General features: G+C 37.9%; 1 protein-coding gene across 1 annotated transcript; it reads left to right on the forward strand.

The window, feature by feature from the left end:
- The first annotated feature begins 5543 nt into the window (after positions 1 to 5543).
- QNG1 (Q-nucleotide N-glycosylase 1) lies at positions 5544 to 15785 on the forward strand. The gene is made up of 4 exons (XM_010967420.3): positions 5544 to 6382; positions 6864 to 7123; positions 12270 to 12465; positions 15117 to 15785. Exons 1-4 carry the CDS (start codon positions 6046 to 6048, stop codon positions 15347 to 15349), a joined length of 1026 nt encoding a protein of 341 aa, XP_010965722.2. The 5' UTR covers positions 5544 to 6045; the 3' UTR covers positions 15350 to 15785.
- Positions 15786 to 22741: the final 6956 nt, after the last annotated feature.

Genomic DNA, 22741 nt, shown 5'->3' on the forward strand with positions numbered 1-22741 from the left:
GTATGTTTAATATATAAAGTTACATGTTTATCTGTTAGTTATGCTATTGAACTAAAATTCTGTTAAACTCCCTTATCCTTCGTTCACTTGACTGTTGGTCTGACCGGAGTGATGCTGTGAGTTCTGGAAGGTCTTTGCTGAAGAGTCTTTTCCCCTATTTATCCATTGTCAGTATTTTACGTTGAACGTGAAGAACATTAAAATCCTAAAACCTCTAAAAAAAAAAAAAAAAAAAAAAAAAAAGGACGAGAGATAGGAGAACTTCCTCTCCTTTCTCCACAAACGGCTCTGAGGCAATTTCTTAACAGTCTGTCCTGTGTGGTGTAGTCTGTGCCAGCGCTGTTACACGGTGATGAGCTGTGTCTCTTTGAGACCCACCAAGAAGCAGTAGCCAGCACAGATACTATATCCCCTTATGTTACTTGCTAACTGAAACTTCTCTTTTCCTTTCCCTGTCAGTGCCCTCAGATTGCACCTTACAGGTAAACATTAATCCCTGCCTCATGTTGTCAAGAAAAATATTCCTTTGTATCTGTTTATTTTTGCACTTTTTAAAAGCAGATTTTTACATGTTATTGTGTATCCCCTCCCTGCCCTTTTTTTTTTTTTTCCTGCACTGCAGTCTAAGATGAATGATCTACTGCCGACTGGCACCAATTCTCCAAATCAAAGTGCACTGTGGAATAACAAAAAAACAAAAATAACAAAGTGTGATCCTCTTTAATAGAAGATACAGCAGGCAATCTGTCTACCTCTGTTTCCAAGGAATAAAATTACTAGAAGGGTTGCTGCTCCTCTTCAACATAACTGGGTTTTTTGTTTGAGTTTTATTGAGATATAATTGACATATAGCACTGTATAAGTTTAAGATGTACAGCGTAATAATTTGATTACATACATCATGAAATGATTATCACATTAAGTTTAGTGAATATCCATGATCCCATATGGTACAAAATTAAATAGGAAAAAACTGCCTTCCTCCAGTTACCCTCTTTCCACCTCATCCTTCCACATATTTGAATCTTCAGTTCTGGAGATTTCTTTAACTAGTCTGTTTTTGGGCAACAACCCCTTGCTTGATGATTTCTAGAATCCATTCCACAGACAGCTCAGCTCCAGCTTGTAGCAACCTTGAGCTAAAGGTGATTACCAGATCAATACTCTGTATTATATCCTGAAGTGAAGATCAAAACTGTTCAAAGAGCTCTCATTTGTAAAGCAGGGCATATACCAAGTTTGGATCATAGTGAAGAGAATTTGTCAAGCAAGAACTGATTCTCTCTAACATTATTCAAATCACTCCTTTGATGACATTTAAGTCTTGTTTGGAATCTGGTAAAGGAATATCATTGGAACTCAGCAAATCTCTCAAGGACTGTGGTTTGTTTCAGAGTTTTGTTGTGTTTTTTAGAGAGCAAGGAAAATAGATTACTGGTTTACATATAACTCAGGAACAGCTAGATGAAAGAGATGCACAGGGCAAGGTATGTGGGAAGGGGCCCAGAGCTCTCCTGCTCCCCTATTATGTTACTTTCCCCAAATCTCACCAACCTAGAAGCTCCATACTATTTTTATAATACTTAGTTCTTCCTCCTAAGTAGGAAATATTAATGTTAATTTCACTAAAAACAAACTATGGTTCAAAAAATCCTAACTTTTTTTTTTAGAATAAATGCATCTTTTTTATTTTTTATTTTGTTAAATCTATTTTTATATGTGGTGGCTAACATTTGTAAATTTCAAACTCCCACCCCCTTTCCTCGGTAACTAAGCCTTGTTTACTAAGCCTGCAAGTCTGTTTCTGTTTTGTAAATGAGTTCATAGTTCCCCCCCCCCACCTTTTTTTTAGATACCACATATGAGTGATATAATATGGTATTTTTTTTTCTCTTTCTGGGTTACTTCTCTTAGAATGACAATCTCTAGGTCCATCCATGTTGCTGCAAATGGCTTTATTTTATTCTTTTTTATGGCAAAGTAGTATTCCATTGTATAAACATACCACATCTTCTTTATCTAGTCATTGGCCGGTGGACATTTAGGTTGCTTCCATGTCTTGGCTATCGTATATAGTGCTGCTATGAACACTGGGGTACATGCATGTGTCTTTTTGACTTAGGATTCCCTCTGGATACATATCCAGCAGTGGGATTGCTGGATCATATGGTAAGTCTATTTTTAGTTTTTCGAGAAATCTCCATACTGTTTTCCATAATGGCTGCACCAACCTACATTTCCACCAACAGTGTAGGAGGGTCCCCTTTTCTCTACTCCCTCTCCAGCATTTATCATTCTTGGACTTTTTGGATGATGGCCATTCTGACTGGTGTAAAGTGATAGCTCATTGTAGTTTTGATTTGCATTTCTCTGGTAATTAGTGATATTGAGCATTTTTTCATATGTCTATTGGCCATTCATATGTCTTAATTGGAGAAATGCTTGTTTAGGTCTTCTGCCCATTTTTGGATTGGGTTGTTTGTTTTTTTGTTATTAAGTTGTATGAGCTGTTTATATATTCTTGAAATTAAGCCTTTTTTAGTCACATCATTTGCAAATATTTTCTCCCATAATTGGTTTTGAACTGTAGTAATAATGAAATGTAATAGAAATGATATGTTTATTCTATTATAACTAAATATTTTAAAACAGAAATTGGAAGTATTTAAGAGTCTGAGTTTTCACCAGAAAGAGTCCATTCTGTCCCTATGCCACAGCCTGTAGATGGGACATTTTACATACAATAAGAAGAGAGTAGGAAGAGAAAGAGCCTTCAATGGTACTAAGAAAACTAGGATAACACAATGCCCTAGAACCCAAGAGTAAATTTTAAGGAAGGGGTCAATTTTAAATGCTATATATGGATAAATCAAGAAGAAAAGGAAAAGAGAAAAATTACATAGTATTGAACCATCTCTTTTTTCTGCTAAGCCTTGTTGGGGCTTTATAGTCTATTGATCTCTTTGGAAGAGTTGGGGGAAATCAAAATAATCCTATCTTCACAAAATCCATTTTACTTCTTTGCCTTTTGCAACTTTTCTTCAAGAATACCTTTTAACCGACTATTTAAGTATCTGCCATAGTCAATCATGACAAAATTGCAGATGTAGCAATGACTGTTGCCAATGCGTGACATTTAATTTAGCCATTCAGAAGGATGGCTCTCTTGATGACTGGAATTATCTAACTTGAACACTGTTCAGGATGGGGAAAATGACAAGGACACCACATCATTGATCATGCCTCCCTCCCTTGATCTTCTCTTCAAAGGCCTCTGCCTATGGCATAGAGCTGGCTAAGGTTTTTAAAAGAAGCATACTCAGACGGCATGTTCCCTTGGCCCTTTGCCCACTTTACTTTCCTCCTCCTTTTTGTGGACACAATGCCTATAAGAGTAAAGCCATCTTACAACCATAAAGACAAAAGCCACATGCTAAAGAGAGTGAGACAGAAAGAGCCTAGTTACATTCTCAAATAGCTGCATCAGGCCTGAAGTGCCTAACTCTGGACTACTTCTTATATGGCAAAAACAATCCCCTTTTTGTTTAGTCACTAGAGTCTAGTTTTCTGATGCTTGAGGCACAGTTTTACCCAGACATTTGATTGTCCGCCTACCCTACTAGATCAGAAGATGTCAGATAGCATGTCTGTATTTGCTACCTGTGTAAGACAGGAAGCTTTCATAGCAAGTAATAGAAAATCCAACTCAAAACTGCTTTAACTATAAGGAAGTTTGTTAACTTACATAGAGATCCAAAAGTAGGACAAACTTAAGAGTTGAGTTGACATAATCCCATTACTCCAGTTCCACTTCTCTGCTATTCTTTTGGCTTCCCCCGTGTGTCGACTTCATACTCAGGGTGCCATCAACAGGACTGTAGCAATTTCAAGCCTCATATCCAAGCTCAACCACGTCCAGAGGGAGAAGGAATCAATTCTGGAAGTTCTCCTGGAAAAGCTTTTCTGGAAGTATCCTGCAAATCTACCCTTGCAACTCATTGAAGTGAACTGGAGAAAATGCATGATTCTAATCCAGACCCTGGCAAGTGAGTGATATTACCCTTAGACCAGTCCAGACCACCCCTGGAGCTGAGGATGCTGTGCTACACCAATTGCGGGTTAAGAGGGAGAGATTCCTGAACATCGGGATTCTGTTGGACAGGAAGAAGGAGGGAAAGGATGTTGAGTAGGTAAAGAACTCACTTTTTGTATTCCCAGCACCTTGCAAACATACTTTAAAAGACACACACACACACACACACACACACACACACACACACACACACACACACAGAGTTTATGCTTTACCTCAACAAGTTTCTTGAGAGAAGGAAGCATGTTTTATTTTTGTTTATGCTACTCCTGTGTCTAACTCAATATCCTGAACATAGTAGGAATTCAACTGTTAATTTTTTTTCTGTCAACAAGCCCCAGTAAGAGGTAATGGCATAAATTTAACCTCTTGGATTCTTTTGTAGATTGCTAGATTTGCTTGCTAATCAACTTCTTTGAATCTCAAGACTATGAACTGCTGGGACAGATAGGGAAAATCCCAAGTCAACAGATTCACATTTATTCAACAACTGTATTACTGTATTAGTGACTTTTTTCTGGAAGAATAAATTCTAGTGAAGCCCTTAAAATTCCTTTTTCTTATCCAAATAAAGCAACTAGAAGGATGAAGATGTTCTGCTTCTCTAGGGTACAGTTGTCAGACTTAAAAGTTCCAAATCCTCCCCCAAATGCAATAACTAGAGATGATTACTGATGGTTATTTTTAATAGTTGATTTTCAAAGATGTGAACGTTTTATATGATCCATGGGGGTTTAAGTCTCCGAAGGAGAAAAAAATAACACGCATCTATACAAAAATTTCACCATTAGGCGAATTTGGATCATCGCTAAATTGACTCCTAAAGCTCTCTTCATCCTGCTAGAAAGTATTTTTTAAAAGTTTGAGGCTGTAAGGTGATATTTATATCCTTTAATAACGTCGCCTCCTCAGTAGATACAGATATATAATTACAGTAGAGCCAGTGATAGAATCACTACTTGACGAGGTTGGTTGGCATTGGTGAGCTCAGCTGGTAGAAAGTGCCTTTGACTTGGAGATCTAATACCAGCCCAGACCATTGCTGGGACCAGGCACTAACCACTAAACCATTCGGCTTCTCTTGTAAAACGGGGATTAAAACTGCTGCTTTTGTCATGGCCGGAGACTAAATAAAATTCGGTATTTAAATACAATTCCAGGCACATAATGTCCATAAAACAAATTAATACACTTGTTTCCTCATCCATTTCTCCAAAAGTTTCAACTAATCCTAAACCTCCAAATAGACCAAGACTTCAGCACAATAAACGACAAGTCTGCCTGGGGGATGAGGGTGTGGGGACCGCCAACCCGTGTCGCAGTCTTAGGGGTGGCCGGCCCCTCGCACCGCGACCCGCGGCCATAAAGCTCGTCGCGTCCCAGGGACCCGGATGCAGGGCGTGACCGAGGGCGCCCGGCCCAGACTTCGCCCTCCGTGGAGAGAAGGGCGGCAGCCGAGTGAGGACAACGCAGTACACCGGTTGGAGTCACCGTGACTCGGGCCACGGGGACGCACGCAGGCCCACCTACCCGAGGGAGGGTCGGAGCATGGGCAAAACCGCGAAGCCCCACGTCTCGGGCTGGGAACTCCTGGCTGGCACTCGGCCAACCCCTCAGAGCAGTTTCCGGACCTTCGGAGCCGGAAGCGGGTCTCGGGCACGCGAGTAGGCGGGGCCTCCCTCCCGGAAATGCCTGCGGCTTCAGCCCGGCGCGCGGCCCCGCGATCTGCAGTTTCCCAGCCGTGCGGGTCCGGCGGTAGAAGGGTTCGGAGCTAGTTGGCTCTCCTCGCCGCTCTGGGAGGGCGGGATCCTATTAGGGCGGCAATCCCACGGAGAGAAGGGAGGGAGAGTCGCACGGGACCCCTGGGCCTTTGTCCCGCCTAGAGAGGGAAGAGAGTTTGGCCAGCCCGCGGGTGAAAGCGTCGGTCCCCAGTCCCACAGGGGAGGGGCGGGATGGACGGGCTGCTGACCCCCAGGGAGTCCGCAAAATTCATTGCCGAAAACAGTCGGGATGTTTTCATTGACGGCGGGGGCGTGCGGAGGGTGGCCGAACTGCTGCTCGCCAAGGCCGCGGGGCCCGAGCTGCGCGTGGGGGGCTGGAAGGCCCTTCACGAGCTGAACCCCAGAGCGGCCGACGAGGCCGCGGTCAACTGGGTGTTCGTGATAGACACGCTCAACTTCTCCTTCTGGTCGGAGCATGACGAGCACAAAAGTCTGGTGGGATATCGGGGGAAGACGTACAGTGGGTACTGGTCCTTGTGCGCCGCGGTCAACAGAGCCCTGGACGAAGGTTGGTGTCCCTTCTTCCGGTCAGACCTAGCAGCTTTGAGGTTTTAGTTTACTGGGTTGTGAAATGGAATAATGTGTCGATAAGCTGAAGTTCTTCATGGCCAGTACCTCTGCTTAAAAATAGAAGTCTAAGGGGAGACTGGCACCAAATCTTTATTCAGTGGGAAATGGTCCTAGTATTGATTGTCGCAGCTAAGTATAAAAGTCAGTTTTCTGAAGAACACTACTTGATGACATCTATGTAACACACTCTACCCAGCCAAAATACATCTGCTGTAGTATTACAATTGTTGGACATGGATGAACAAATACAAACGAGCAAATAGAAAATGAGGGATCTGTTTCTGATTTTTAATTATACATCCACTTCCAGTGCATACCTGGAACACTCATGTGGTTTCATATTAATTGTATGTTGTAAAATCGAGGACCTAATGAATGTAAAATTATGACTTTCCTCTGCATTTTCTTTTCTCCCTAAGGGATACCAATAACTAGTGCTTCGTACTATGCCACAGTAACCCTTGATCAGGTTCGGCATATACTTCGTTGTGACACAGATGTTCCCATGCCTTTGATAGAAGAGAGGCATCGAATTCTCAATGAAACCGGGAGAATTCTGCTTGAGAAATTTGAAGGCTCTTTTCTTAATTGTGTCAGAAAAAGTGAAAAAAGTGCACAGAAGTTAATGCACCTGGTAGTTGAAAGCTTTCCTTCTTACAGAGATGTAACTCAGTTTGAGGTGAGTTACTTTGGTTGGGCATTTTAGATTTCTTAATTATCTTCTCATAGTTAACTCTTTTACTTCCAGAACTCCTTTTGAGACCCAAAATTTTAATTTTGGAATTTGTTCCTTGTGAACAGTAACAAAATTTTTAAGTAGTGTTTCAAAGACATTACTTCTCTTAATGAGTTCTAATCAATGTAGTCCCTTTATTCTTTTGTCTTTTTCTTTTTGTCCTTTAAAATATTTCAAACCTAAAAAAAATGATGCTGTCACTTAGAGATAACGAGGTCCTTTTAATACTTCAAAATAATTTACTTCATTGGATGAAAATCAGGATATATACTAAATTCTCCCTAATAAAAAAATTTCTTGCCGACTTCTAATGTATATATACTATGTGTTTTCTTCTTCATGCACAGGCTACTTTAACAGTATTATTTCATTTATGGTACAAAAAAACTTAAATAGACATACTTTTAAAATGGTGAACATTTTGTATACTGTCCCAGTATACACCTGAATTTTGTTTTTGTATAATTCTTTTGGAATCTTATCACGGTGTGATTTGAACTGTGACATAGAATTGAAAGCAACTTTAGAGAGATCATGTAATATAAATCTATTGACTAAGTTAATGAATACTTCTATCAACTCAACTTTAAAGCTATCTTTTTGTAATCACAATTCAACAGCAACTAAAATTACCGATAATATTGTTCAAATCGCTTTTTATGATTTACAGGGTGTTTGCACACACCCTCTTGTTTGATCCACAGAACAGCTCTGTAGGGCCTAAGGACAAGGAGTATTATAGTCCTGTTTGCAGACCAGGAACCGAAGTCTAAAAGAAAGAAAGGTTAGCTAGTCTAGCTTAGGTCATTTAGTCAGGTAATAGCTAGTGTTTCAATTCTACTATGAAGCGAGAGATGCCTGAGTATACATGTTAAGATTCTTTTAATTGCAAGTGACAGACACAAAACAAGAAACATCCTGAGCAAAAAGAAGAATTAGGGGTGAGTACTGGGGATAGGAACATCCAGGATCAGGGACTCAGTGCAATCAGGATTCAGTCTCTCTGCTTTCTGTGGACTCCATTTTTCTCTTACTGCAGACCAGCTTTCTCCATGAAGTAGAAAAGGCCCATGAATGTTGCATTTTATTGCTTCAGCCACCAGGGAGAGAAAGGGAAAAACTCTCACTTTCAGTTCTAAAATTCCTGGGCAAAGGCTGTTTGAACTGGCATGTATTATAACCAATTAAGTGTGGCTGCGGACAGAGGCAGTTTCTAGGAAAGAGACCGTAAGCCACTGTAGAACTTCACTCTCTTCTGACTTACCATTTTACTATTGCAAAGACATTTATCTTTGTTTTCAGAGTATGTCATTTCAAACTTGTTTTTCAGGAAAGTTGGATCAAGTTCCTTGGTCCATCATTCAAGCAATTTAAATATATTAAACAGCATGTAAAAGAAATCAAACTGCCATTCATGTGGCTAAGAATCCATGTATCCAGAATCGACATGGTTGTAGTAGAAGAGTTAAGGTGAAACTTAACATGACTTTAGGGTGGAATGAATTCAGGACACCTTGTAGTTTGTGTACTTACAAATTGTCCTGAGTCTTTGTTTTTGTGAAAGAAAGGAGTGTATTTTTTTGGTAAATTATAATATTGATTTAGGAAGCATTTGCTGAATTTCTGTTTAATTTACAACACAGTGCTTTCTTTCAATTTGCTACGTATGCTAAAAAGTTCTGTAAAAAAATTGTACCAGGATATAGATTAATTTAAGGCTGATAGATTTTAAAATGAAGATTAGTATCTGAACCACTTCCCATCAGTACTCATTTCTAAAATAATTCTTACAGAAAAATCCCCAAAATGTAACAAAAATCAAACTTAAAAATTTTAACAATTTCTTAAAGGAGTATTATTTTTTTTCTTTTTTTTCATAAGATTATCATTAGTGTTATCCAAAAGCACTATATTTCTGGAATCCCTGTGATTCCTAACATAACACTGAGCATATAGTGGGTGCTCACTTAATCCTTCAATTAGTTAATCTACAGTTATCTTTGCATATTAATTTAAAAGACATACAAATAATTAAAGCACTCTGCTTAATTCATAGCAAGTATAAAGGAATTCTAATGAACTTTTGGTGTTGCTTTAGAATTCAGAAAGTGCTAAAATCAAATATCTTTTTATCCATATTTTAAAAATTTTTAATTTCAAAAGTAAAACATTAATTATAGATTTTGAAAAGTACAGAGAAGCGGTCTCTATTCTGCCAAGAGGTAGCCACTGTTCACGCAGTTTGGTCTTTTTCTCTATGTGTGTGAATGTGTATACATATGGGCTGGGGAGAATTAAGCCACATAAATTATTTGAAAGTTTAACATATTATGAACATCTGTGTCAATAAAAATTCTTTCACAGCACAATTTTTTTCCATAGAACTATTTTTATTGACTTCACAGTATTCCACTGTATGGATGTACAGTACCATAATTATTTGCCCAAATTATTTTACCACAATAATTGTGATACAGTTTTATTTTTTAATTGAATTTTACATATTTTTTTTTCAGTTTTGTGTGATAATAAGCAATACTGCACAATAGTTTAACACTCATAATTGTTTTCTTAGAATGGATTCCTAGTAATGGAATTACTGAGTCAGAGCATGGCCAGGATTTTCAGGCTTGTAATACGTAAAACAGTAACTCTTCTCCAGGAGGGTGATAGCAAAGATGCTCCAGCAGCATATGAGAGTGCCTTTTTCCTTGCTTCTTCTTAATATGGTCATGTTATTAGTTGCTGTATTTTTTAAATAGTTACAATTGTTTTTAATGTTATATATATTTACTAAGAGTATCATTTATTTTTAGACATTATGAACAAATTAATGAAATTATAAAATTTTAATTCAGACAAATTTGAATCAGTGATTTCCTAACCTGGCTGTGCCCCAGAATCAGGGAAGCTTTAGAATTCAGACACATTTTCAAAGCACTACCCTCAAAGATTCTGATCTATGGGTAAAAGAGAAAGAGCGGTTTTTTTTTAAACTCTTCAAGTGAGTCTGATTTAGAATATACAGTAGCTATGTAAAAGTCCTAATTAATAAACTGGTGTCCTTTACTCTGACATACTGATAAATATACATGAAAAGCATGAGCTTTTTTGACATTTTAGTTAATAACATTTCATGTTACTCTTAAGCATTTGTAATTCTTGACCTTTGTAATATGTTCATGATAAATTTGTTGCAGAAAATCAACTCATGGTTATAGGGTTTTACATTGACAATTATTTTATAAAGGTACTATTTTGAAAATATTTTATTTTCAAAGCAATATTATGGAACATAAAGGGAATTGTTATTTTGGGATTTACTGGTATTTTGGTGATACCAGTTAATATTTTAGAGGTGTAGAATATTTGATTACTAAAATTATTTGAGTACATATCAGCTTAAGGAAATGTTTTATAGATGATTTTAATTTATTTTTAGATTGTTCACTAGAATTTTTTTGGTTTTTGTTTTCATTTTAAGGTATTGTAATCTAATTTTGTGATATACTAATTGACTACCATGCAAACAGTGCTCATGTTGTGACAATTTATGTTTTGTTAGATGCTGGCACTGATTTTGTTATATAAATCTGGTTCCTAGATTTTTCCAGTTTGCTCTATGAATCTTGTTAAAAATAGGAGACAGTAATCTCTATTGTAGTAAATAAACATGATGATTTTGTTTGATACAGTTTTATTTTGTAAATTAAGTTTTATATATTGCTGTTTAAGAAATAGACTTGAATTAGAAACCTACTTACCATATGTATGTCCATAAGTAAGTTCCTCTATATAGAGGAACAGTTGCCATGTTGGGAATAATCTATATTCCCAAATGATAGAGGGATATTTCTTAATGATGATTTGTTCCCCCAACACTCAATTAAATTTATAGACTTCAGAAAAATCAGCATATGTTTTTACTCTGGATAACAAGATACTAAGTTTCTTAGTGGTGGCCTTAGAAAATTTAATTTACATAGTAAAAGTAGGTCTGGATTGATTGCAAGAGGTAGGCCTTAAGGTGAGCAATATTAGATTATTTCTTATTAGGATAGAGTATCATTGGAGTTTTTTTTAATAAATAAAGGAATCTATGTTATTATCTTAAGGAATTTTTATATGGAGCCTTTCCTTAAAGAATTTAATTTCATTTTTTATTTACTTTAATTATCTACGTATTAAAATATTTTCCAAGGTGGTCAGGATGTATTTTGGGAGCCAGTGATATTGATTATTCCTCTTTAGCAGACTAGCAATTATAAAAGATGATTTGAAGTTATTAGCATTGGTATTAGGACTAGAAATAGATGGTAATTATCTGTCTCTGTGTTTTTCCACAGTTCAATACTAGTGAGCATTTATAGTTTTATCAAGAATTTTTGAGTTAAATTATGACCCACTATCTTATAATGCCTGGTTAAATGTGTTTCTTCCGTGTATAAATGTAATTGGTAATTTATTTTGTTATATGGACTAACATATTGACTTGGACCATTTCCAAAAATGGTAGACTTGATAAATTCTGGCTTTTGATCAATTATGTCCTTATCTCTGAAATAAGTTAATCATATTATCTAAATGGAAACAAAAAAATGAATGTTGTAGTTCTCTTCAGAGGTGAGTTCAGGGATGATTATTTTCTTCCATATACTCTTCCAGGTTTTATACAATTAATGTGAATTAAGTTGCAATCATAAAAAATATATATGTTTTTTAATTTAATGAACTTTCTTAAGAAATACTATCTAGCCCTTAGAAATAGTAAGCAGGTGAATTATAGTGACACAGAAATATGTAATGAAGTAATACCATTGAAAAAGAACACTAAAGAGTACCATGACTACATAAATTATATTTTATGTGCTTTGAAAAATATCGGAAGTAAATTTGAAGTGATAGAGATAATTTAATATTTATTAGACTCCCTTCTTTTTTTCTGTAAAACGTCTGTAAATTCTTACTGACAGACTAAGATTATTCTACCCTTGAGAAATGTTTTCTCTGTGTGCCTTTTTTTTTTTTTTTTACTGCATACATAAAGCTTTCAGATACCCAGGTAACATTTATATTCTTGACCCATCAGGGGAAAAGAATTTCTTTTTACAAACGTGCCCAAATCCTCGTGGCAGATACGTGGAGTGTATTAGAGGGAAAAGGAGACGGCTGCTTTAAGGACATCTCCAGTATCACCATGTTTGCTGACTATAGATTGCCTCAGGTTCTTGTTTACCTGGGAGCCTTGAAATACTCTGATGAACTACTGGAGAAGCTTCTCAAAGGTTTGCCAGCTTAATTAAGACATTCTTTGTTATATTATGAATTGTTGTTGAGTCTTTGTCTAGTTTCTTTCACAAAACGTCTCCTTTCCTTAGAAAAAGAAAACACTATTATTGTTAAAAGCACATATAAAGAAGAATGCAAGGATAATTAAAGTATAGCGAAAATTACTTTTTGTTGTTTACACTGTGGAATATGGATATTGTGGGAAATCACAGTATTTGGACATTATCATTTCAGAGCCTCATAATAAACTGAAACGTAAATTTATGTCACGTGAAAGTGTGAACACTAAGACAGTTCAGGTTTGTATTTAAAGAATGTTAATTAATCTGAAGAGCATACTACACTGTGAAATAAAAGGTGGACTGAAGGATTGAGAGATAAGTAATATGTACTGGATTTTGAGTTGGGGACTCCAAGGTCTGCCACTGGTTTATCTTGCACAAGTCACTCACTTTTCTAGGCTTATTTGTTTACCATTATTGGATTTGATTATTGATTCTCAAGAGTAGGTGCCTTTCTATAATACATGAGTATCGATAATTATGTTTGTGGGACAAGTAGCTGTTTGTTTTTTAAACACTTCTTTGTATAAGAAAAATAATCATATTGTATAATTTTTATGTTAATTTCTCTCTTTAGGTGCAGTATTTTTACTACTTTTTTCTTTGGTTTTAAAAGAAGTAGTTTTTATGATTAAATAGTTTTCTCTTGTAAAATAGATTTCAATCACCCAGACTAAGAGAATATAAAGGTACCATTTTCCTGTGGTTGCTTCTACCAGGTTTTTATGCAGCCTTGGGCAATCCATTTTGCCCATTTCCTCATTTGAAAAATAACAAGCTGTTTTATGTCATGAAGCTCATGTCCAGGGTCATTAATTGTGGGATAGCTTTAGAAGCGACAGCATTTAGCAGTCAGGGCTTCTTTTACATACAGCCGTATTTGGCTGGTCTGGTTTTGGCCCGTGTATACAGTGCTTATTCCTTTCTCTAAACATTCTCTTGCCTGATTTCCCTCATCCAAATTTTCTTTTTTTCAATTCAAATCCTGCACATCCATAAAGGTTTAGCTCAAATGCTACCTCTTCCACATTGCTTTTCCTGACTTCTCATGGTTTCTCTGTCTCCTTCTGCTGTATTTTTATAGCACTCAGTTGTCTCTGCTACTGTGAGAAAAACCCTGGTGAGAAGGGATCACCGAGCATTGTTGTACAGAGTTGTCTGAGTTTTCTCCTGCCATCCATTTCACCTCCAGAGGCTCTTTTCCAGATGTCCAGCTGCAGCTGTTACTGCCTCCACCATGTCCAGCTTCTGAAAGGATACTCTGCTGTCCTTAGCTAGTTTGGCATAAGAGAAACAAATTCCTTTGTCCTTTAGTTTTTTTTAAGCAAAGTTAGAATTTTTTTTTCCAGAAAGTACTTTACTAGCAAATGAGAGGAGAAACAGAAACTATAAATGTAAAGGAGCACACGTAAGTAGAAGACACCGATATTTAAAACCTATTTTAAATGAAATCTCGAACCAGGTGGCTTGACTGGATGAGGTAGAACTTCCTTAACAGGCCTCCAGTGGTACTTCTTCCAGACTTGAGGATAATGCACATGTATTCCTTCTCTTCTCTCCGGATATCTCCAGGGCACCCCTTGGAAGATCTTCCCAGATTCCTGTGCATTTTATTTTTAACCCTTCTCTTCACCAAAGACCTACTTTTTTTTTTTAGTCAATTATAAAAACTGACAATGCAGTTTGGCTGCATTAGATTCCTCAGTGTGATTCTATGGCTGACTATTAGGCCTAGTATGTTGGCCATGTTACCTTCCCTGGCTCTAATCTGTGTCTGTCCTCTCAAATGGTTCATTCTTTTTCTGTTTCAAAGTCCATGTCCTATCCCATACTGTAAGTTGTTGTATTAGTTACTTTATTAGTTTCCTAAGCTGACATAACTAATTACCACAAACTTGATGACTTAAAACAGCAGACATTTATTCTCTCACATCTCTGGAGGCTAGAAGTCTGAAATCAAGGTGTCGGCAGGGCCATACTTTCTCTGAAAGATCTTGAGAAGAATCCTGCCTTGCCTCTTCCTGGCTTCTGGTGGCTGCCAGCCACCCTTAGCCTTCTTCAGCTTGTAGCTGCATCACTCCAATCATGACTTTCTTCCCTGTGTGTCTCCTCTGTCTCGCTGTATCCTCTCCTTTTTGTTTAATGAGGACAACAGTCATGGTATTGAAAACCCACCCTAATCCAGTGTGACCTCATCTTAACTTTATTACATCTGCAAAGACTCCATTTACAAATAAAGCCACATTCATAGGCACCAGGACTTCGGACTTAAATGTATTTTTGGTGGGCAAAGGGCCACAGTTCAACATGATGGCTTTTGTTGCTGTGTAACAAATTACGCTAAAATTTAATTACTTTAAACAACAAACATTTGTTATCTCATAGTTTCTTTGGGTCAGGAATCTGTGTGCTAGTTAACTGAGTGCCTCTGACTCATAGTGGTAGTCAAGCTATCAGCGGGGGCAGTCGTCTCATCCAATGGCTCTACCTGGATGGGTATTGAATATAGTTCCCTGCACTATACAGTAGGACCTTGTTGTTCATCTAGATTATTGTGTTTCTTGCTCTGTTTTTTCCCCTTGCAGGAGAAATGCTTTCATATGGGAGTAGGCAAGAGGTGGAAATCAGAGGGTGTTCACTTTGGTGTGTTGAGCTGATCCGTGATTGTCTTCTGGAGCTTATTGAAGAAAAGGGTGAAAAATCTAGTGACGAGATCAATTCCATTCTTCTGGATTATTACTTATGGGACTATGCCCGTGACCACAGGAACGGTATGAAAGGAATTCCGTTTCATCGCACACGTTGCATATACTATTGACCCACAGTGTAAACTGATCCAAAGAAAACTTGCATTTTTTATCACATAGTTATATGTACAGTTTTGCTTTGATATTAAGAGGGTACATGACAGAAATAATGAAGGAAATTTAATGCTTTCTTTGAATCTCAGATTTCTTAAAATTAATCATATCTTATAATGTGATTAAACTTCAGTGATAATTCATTCAATTGGTATCTTTTTTCAAAGTGTAGTAATTTTCTGTGTACCTTAATTATTTGATAAGAGAGACAGAATGGGATCTTTGCTACATGGATGCTGCTGCTTTTATAAAAATCAGTCTTGACAAATTTTCAAAAACTTCTTATTGGTAAATACAGTGGATTTCGTACATAATGATTTTCAGTTTAGAATATCTTTTTTTTCAGAGTAACTATATTGGAATTGAATAAAGAATTTAAAAATTTTTCTTAAACCTGGAATGGATTCTTTCATTAAAATAGAATTTACCACGTATAATTTTAAAAGGTTTACAGTGAGTTTAATTATTTACTTTATGTTGCAGAACTTTCATTACCTCTCAGGCACTCATTTCCCACCTGTACCGCGACCTTCTAGCATAATGTTGATTTTTGTTAGTTAACTACCTATGAATTTGTGTGAATCAGAAAAAGCTGTCCTTTCTCCAAGTCCTTACTGCCATCTGCTGGAAAGTTTTTGTAATAACTTTACACGTTACAATGACTGGAAATGTGAATGGGGACCCCTGGAGTCTTGTAGTGCACAGCTTGCGCCACCAGAAGTAGTGGTCCTGTGTCTAGCCCTCCCCTGTGTGACTCAGGGGAAGGTGATCTTGTCCCCGGGTCCAGAGGTAGACCTGAGTGAATTTGAATGGTTTCTTATTTGTGATTATCCCATTCTCTGCCTGTGATTGCTTTAGTAATGGATATATAATCTAGTTTTGGCCAGTGGCAGTGTAAGGGAAGTATGCAGGGAGGCTTATGGGAAAAGGTTTCTTCACTTTTAAAGGGACAGAGGAGAAGGTCCATCTTCTTACTCTGAGCAGTGCTCTGTCTAAACACGATACCTGAAGCTGTAGTAGCCACTGTGTGGGGCCAGAGCCCATCTTACCTACAACCTTCGTTCCTGAGCTAATGAGCACATCACATTATGATTGCCATCATTTTGAATTAGTTTTCTGTAATTTGTAGAAAGTATCATAGCTAATGGTTTACAATTTAACCCGCTTTTATAAGGCTCCAGGAAGCGAAAGTCAAATGATTACCCAGACCTCAGGCCTCACCCGACCCCTCTTCCTGCCGCCCTTCCTGCTCCTCTCCCTCTCTTGCCCACCCCTGTGCCCTTTCTCCTCCTTCCTTTTCCCTCTTCCCTCTCTTCCTACCTCTCCCTCTCCCATTCTCTCCCCTACCTCCCCCAGCCTCAGCCAGCTCTGGGCTTCCTGCTTTCCTCATTTACTGCTCCATCGTGTAAAGCACAGGGAAGGCAGTTCCAGGCTGTATGGTGCTCTTTGATGTCCAAAACCCAGCTGTCTTTTCTCTTGTGCCACTAAGCATAGCCTGAACTCATCACCGAAGATGTCTGTGTTCTAATCTAGGCAGCAAGGTTGAAGAAGCAATGAAGTGAAGCATGCAAGGTTGACAGGAAGGGTCTAGCAGCTACCACGTGCGTTTTTGCTTTCATTTCACTGACTAGAACTTGGTCACATGACCACAACTAACTGCCTGGGTGGCCAGGAAAGTAGTCTCTATTCTGGGCATTGGGTACCAGCTAAACTATTCAGGGAGTGTGGATGGATATTGGGAAATGGCAAGTTTTCATCGCCATGCATGGGTTTTATAGTTTTTATACCTGATATAGTCTAAGAATTTAAGTTAAATAACATTTCACCTGATGGTTTTAACAGCCATTGATGCTCCTCTTCCAGGAGCATCCCTATTATTTCATTAGGGATTACAAATGTTTTAATTCTAGTATTCTTAGTTGTGTGGGCTTTGCGCAGAGATAACTTCTCTCTTGTTGAATTTTGGGGTAGACTGGGGAACATAATGAACTTGGAGCCAGCTCCTGAAGTTCCAGAAGATAAGAATGTAGAAAGAGGATCTAGAAAGGTTTTTGGTTGTGTTGATTTATTCTGCATGCTGATCTCCTAAAGACGATCGATGAAAATGTGCCCAGCTCCTGGAGCCCCCGATCATAGCCCTTCATTCAGGGAAGTCCTTTATTTCTGTCGCTAAACCAGCTCCCTAGCAGAGATTAAACACTAGTTCTGACTCCTTGGTGACTCAGTTTCCTTTAATAGCTTTTACTTTGTGACAGGCTCAAAAAACCATTTTGCCTTTTTAAGAAATTTAACATATTTCATTAATTCTTCAGGACTGCCTCCATCTATGGACTCAAGTAATTTAGCTGTGGTACCATGTCAGTGTTCTCCAGGTAAACAGGTTGGGTTAATTACTTGCTGCAGCATAGGGTGTCTCAGTAAGAGGATGACTTGAGGGAGGGTCTAAGGAAGCAGATTCTCTCTGGATTGGATGCTGTCGGAAAACAGGGGCAATTCTACCTTTGGTTGTCTCAATAAATCTTACCTGCTAGGAGGGCAGGCTGGAGCAAGGGAGCTGAAATTGGTAAAAAAGCAGCAGTCACTCATTTTAGCCAAGATAGCAGGATGTACTGTGTGTGTGGCACAGAGGCCTAGACAAAGTTATCAAGTGGCCTTATTTTGTCTCACTTCACTAAGGTCCCTGAGTAACCTTGTCTGAGATTACATTCAACAGGAGAGTAACATAGCATAGCTGGGAGTGCCCGGCCCGCTTTTGTCAGGGGCTGCTTTTGTTCATCTCTCAATCTTTAATTTCCCCCTGATTATCTGGCACTGAAAAAGTCAATAGATTTCATTCAGGTCAATTCAGAAATCAATCAATGTATTCCTTCACTGTTTCTCTCCCCTGAAGCTGAATTGGCAATGGCTTAATAATCCGGTTGAGGAAAGACAGGTTTAATGAGCCATAGTATCTGACTTGAGGCAACTACATCTTCCTTTTCCTTATAACTCTATGACCCAACTGTCTCACAGTGTGTTTACATCACTTTTTTCCTTCTTTTTTTACTTAGGTTTACTTATTTTTTTTTAAGAAAAAAAATTTATTTCAAATAGATTCGGTGTTATGCATGCTATAGCAAAAGCTGGTTATAGCAGACAGTGTCATTTCAAACCTTGCATTGATATATAAATTAGACATTATTGGGAATGACTAATTTCTGGTAAAATGTAGATTCAGTCCAACATTATGCGGCACCATTCACCGTAGTAGCCATCAAAATATCGTGGCCAGTACAATCAACAATGGAAACATGTCTGAGTAATTTGAACTTTCCTTTGGTCCCTGGAATGTCCGTAGGAAACTCATTGGGTGTATTACTTCCACAGGATCTATAACATTCTGGCCAAGGACAACTTGGGTCATCAGGTTTCTAAACCTTAGCATTAACATAGCCAAGTTTGTAACATTGCTTTCTAGTTCACTTTTGAAGCTGACAGTGTGAACTCCAGAAATAGCTTTTGCAGTCATAGATTTCCCATGAGCTACGTGACCAGTTGTACCTATGTTAATTGTGGCTTGTCTGCTGATAACCTGCTGTGAAAGTGGTGTTAACTTGGTAACATCCAAAGTATAGGATCTTGCCGAGAAAGATGTGGCTGCCTTAAAATCACATCAACCTCACCACCACCACCCCACCCCCATCTTGCCTGGAGAGAAAGGAAGCCGATTCTTTATCCTCAGCCCTTTGGTAGATGTTATTGCCAAAGACAAAACCTGAACAAGTAAGGAAATTGATGTTATTCAGTTAATTGCAATAAGAGCACCCCAGATCCAAAGACTAGAGTTCCTTGGCAGGGGGGTGTTGAGAAGTAGACAAGTTACATGTGGGGGGATTTATGGGTGGGGTTTTGCAGTCAGGAGACTTCTCAGTTCACTGAACAGGAAATGTTTATCTTTGTGTCTAGCTAGTTTCAGGCAGACAGATAGTTCTAATATTAGCTAATCATTCACAAGACAAAGAATGAGGAATTGGAGAGTCTGTGTCTGGTCTTGTCAGCAGGTTTAGGCGAAAGAGGGAAGATCTGTGTTTGGCTTTGTCACAGTCACAGGTCAACAAGGGAGACATGAGAAAGAGTCGACACTTAGTCTTATCTAAGTCACGTAGAGAGGGTGGTCCTTTGGGGTATACCATTTCCCAGAACATAGAAGGGTGGGGAATTTCAGAAAACAGAAGGTTGGAGGGATTTCTTAATGTCATTTCTTAATTATGTTCCAAAATTACAGAGCTCAGATAAAGTTCAGCATGGTCACCATCAACCCCTTCTCATGCTCGTGCATTGGTTGGCAACAAAATAGGCTGCCAGGATCTAGGCAGCATTTTTATCTGTTCATTCATTTTATTTGCTCCCCAAACCATGGGAAGTAATGTCCCTGAAAATAAAGAAGTCCAGAATTGTGAGTCCTCCACAGTGTAAAATGTCCCAAGTAAAGATCCAAGGGTCTGGGCTGCCCTAAGGGGAATCAATGTATGCTCACTGCCTTGGTTTTGTCATCAACTTTTGGACAAGTCAGTTAAAATCTCTATGCCTTTTAAATTTACATATGAAATAGGGTAATCTAAGCCTGATTTTCTCGTTTTGGTTCCAATATTCTTTTTGTATCATTTTGTAAAATATATGCATGTCTCAAATCATTTATTTATAGGATGAGATAGGATGGCATTGTGATAGTTAATTTTATGTATCAGCTTGGTGCCCAGTTGTTTGGTCAAACACCAGTTTAGATGTAGCTGTGAGGATATTTTTAAGGTGTGATTAACATTTATAGTCAATAGACTTGAGTAAAGTAGTTACACTCTGTAACGTGGGGGCTTCAACCCATCTGTTGAAGGCCTTAAGAGCAAAGACAAGTTTTCCAGAAAAAGAAACAACTCTGATTAAAGACTGAAACAGAGAGACTCTGCTTGACTTTCCCACTTGCTGCCCTACCCTGCAGATTTTAGACTCAAGACTATAATATAACATCAGCTCTTACCTGAATTTCCAACTTGCTAGCCAGCCCTACAGATTTTGGACTTACAATCTCCCACAATCACATGAGCCAATTCCTTAAAATAAATCTCTCTTTCTCTCTCTCTAGGCGGATGAATGGATGGATGGATGGAAAGATAGACAGATATAGATTATAAGTCTATAGATAGAAATATATCTATAGGTAGGTCTCTGCATTCTATTGGTTTTGTTTGTCTGGAGAACCCGAATACAGGTATGAATAAATAATATGGCAAAATAACTTTTGTCTAACTCAAGGATATCAGATATAAAGTAAAAAATTAATAAATGTATAATGGGACTAAATAACTTGTAAGGTTCCCTCAGGTATAAAATTTGCTGACCAAACAATTGAAAGCTTGGGGAACTTATTACTGTGGCAGTCATCTAAGTTTCTCTTTTTCCCATGCACTACATTCCATTTTTTTCCTTTTCCTTTCTGTTTTAATTTCTCGCATTGGGTTAAGGATATTTTAGTTTTAAATGAAAGAAACCAGATGGAAACTAGCTTAATGAAAAAGGAAATGTAATGATAAAAAAAAAAAAAAGATAAATCCAGGGAAAGAGCTGATCTTAGCAATGCCCAGTTATATTCCACGGATTAAAATGCACAGAGATCACACTTTGTATTTCTTTTTGCCCTATTGGAAGGGATGACTCTAGTAGCTAGTGATTACAGGCAAGAGTGCCAGTCTTTGCCAATAGCCCATGCAAAAATCTGCCACTTGGCTGTTGTGCCTGGCTTGAGTCCCAGGTCCCCAGCCAGGGGGCCTCGGGCAAGGGCCAAGTGATTGGCTGGCTTACCAGGTGGAGCAGTGGCAGTTCTTGAATAAATTGAGTTGTTCTGTTTATAGAAAGGAAAAGAGATTGTAAGCAGCCAAAACAACCTTGTCTCCTACATCTTTATATGATCAGAATTCTTCAGTAAGTGGGGGGCATATCAAGTTGGGAACTGCTGAAGAAGAACTAGGAAAGGGGTAAATCTGTATTCTGAGTTGGTCTAAGGAAAGAACTAATCCAGTTTCCTGTCTGGAGGTGGGAAAAAACCTAATAATGCTCTCCCTTCCTTCACTATTTCTATTTCAACATTCTCAGGATAGACTAAGGATTGGCTGGCATATGAATTAATCAGTATTCTTTGTTTGCTGGAATGGAATTCAATTATTAAGACTCAATAACTTTGATGAAGTGTGAATTAAAATGAAAAGAAAAAGGTCACAGACTTTGGTTGATAATAATGTGCCCATGTTGTTTCATCAGTTGTACCAAATATGCCACACTGATGAGTGATGTTGAGGGTAGGGGAGTATATATGTGTGGGTGGGGAGAGCTATGTGCAAACTGTGTTATATGCTCAATTCTGTTGTGAACCTTAAACTGCTCTGAAAGAATATAAACTCTATTAAAACAAAAAAAGAAAGTCTTAAGAAAAAATTTTAATAATGCAAAAAAAAAGAAAAAGTTCACAATGGTATTTAATAAGAAGTCTAGAAATACTCTGAGGAGTGAGCATAGTATTTGGAAAGCAAATAAAAAATATAAAATGCTATGAGTTCATAGTCACCCCTCCTACACCAAATCCAAAAAAAGAAACTATTGATTGACTTTGGAGTTTGGTAGGAATCACTTCGTTATTCTCAAATTGATAAATAAAAGAGAAAAAAAATCAAGCATGGTTCCTACCATTGCTGCATGAAATTAACTGCATTTCAGGATAACCTGATAGAGGGAAAGCTCTTCTTTATAGAACAATTCTGGCTAATAAATGCAGAAAGGAATATTAGAACAGTAGCATTTTGGAATACCTAATGAAATAATAGACCTGTAAAATCATCATCAGTCTTTGTTAAACCATAAGGTAAAATGCTGATGGGGAAATTTTAAATGGATGGATTAGGCTGAAAGCACCTGAACTCACTAATAATCTTAACATCACTAAAAGTGGGATACTCAGACATTATGTGCTTCCTGGTATGTTGCAATAGGAAGTACACAGCCCTGTCTATTATTCTTGCCGGAAAAACTGAACCTGAATCTAATCAAGAATCTAGATCTACAAGTTTACAGGAAATGTAGGAAAAAGAGTAACAAGTTAAATGACAACACAAAGATGCAGTCGCCAAATCTAGAATATGAGATGTTCTACAATACAAATGGCACGGTTTCTTCAACAAATAAGTGATTTTTTTTTAAAGATAAGGATCAGTGAAGATGTGGAGAAATTGGAACACTTGTGCGTTGTTGGGATTATAAAATGGTGACACTGCTGTGGAAAACAGTATGGCAGTTCCTCAAAAAATTAAAGATAGGATCACCAC

Source organism: Camelus bactrianus, chromosome 4 (genome assembly GCF_048773025.1).
Source record: "Camelus bactrianus isolate YW-2024 breed Bactrian camel chromosome 4, ASM4877302v1, whole genome shotgun sequence".
Classification (NCBI taxonomy): domain Eukaryota; kingdom Metazoa; phylum Chordata; class Mammalia; order Artiodactyla; family Camelidae; genus Camelus; species Camelus bactrianus.

Coding starts and splice junctions, on each gene's coding strand:
- QNG1 (XM_010967420.3), top strand. CDS start 6,046: ATGGACGGGCTGCTGACCCCCAGGGAGTCCGCAAAATTCATTGCCGAA. Junction 6,383..6,863: donor CAACAGAGCCCTGGACGAAG/GTTGGTGTCCCT, acceptor TTTCTCCCTAAG/GGATACCAATAACTAGTGCT. Junction 12,466..15,116: donor ACTGGAGAAGCTTCTCAAAG/GTTTGCCAGCTT, acceptor TTCCCCTTGCAG/GAGAAATGCTTTCATATGGG.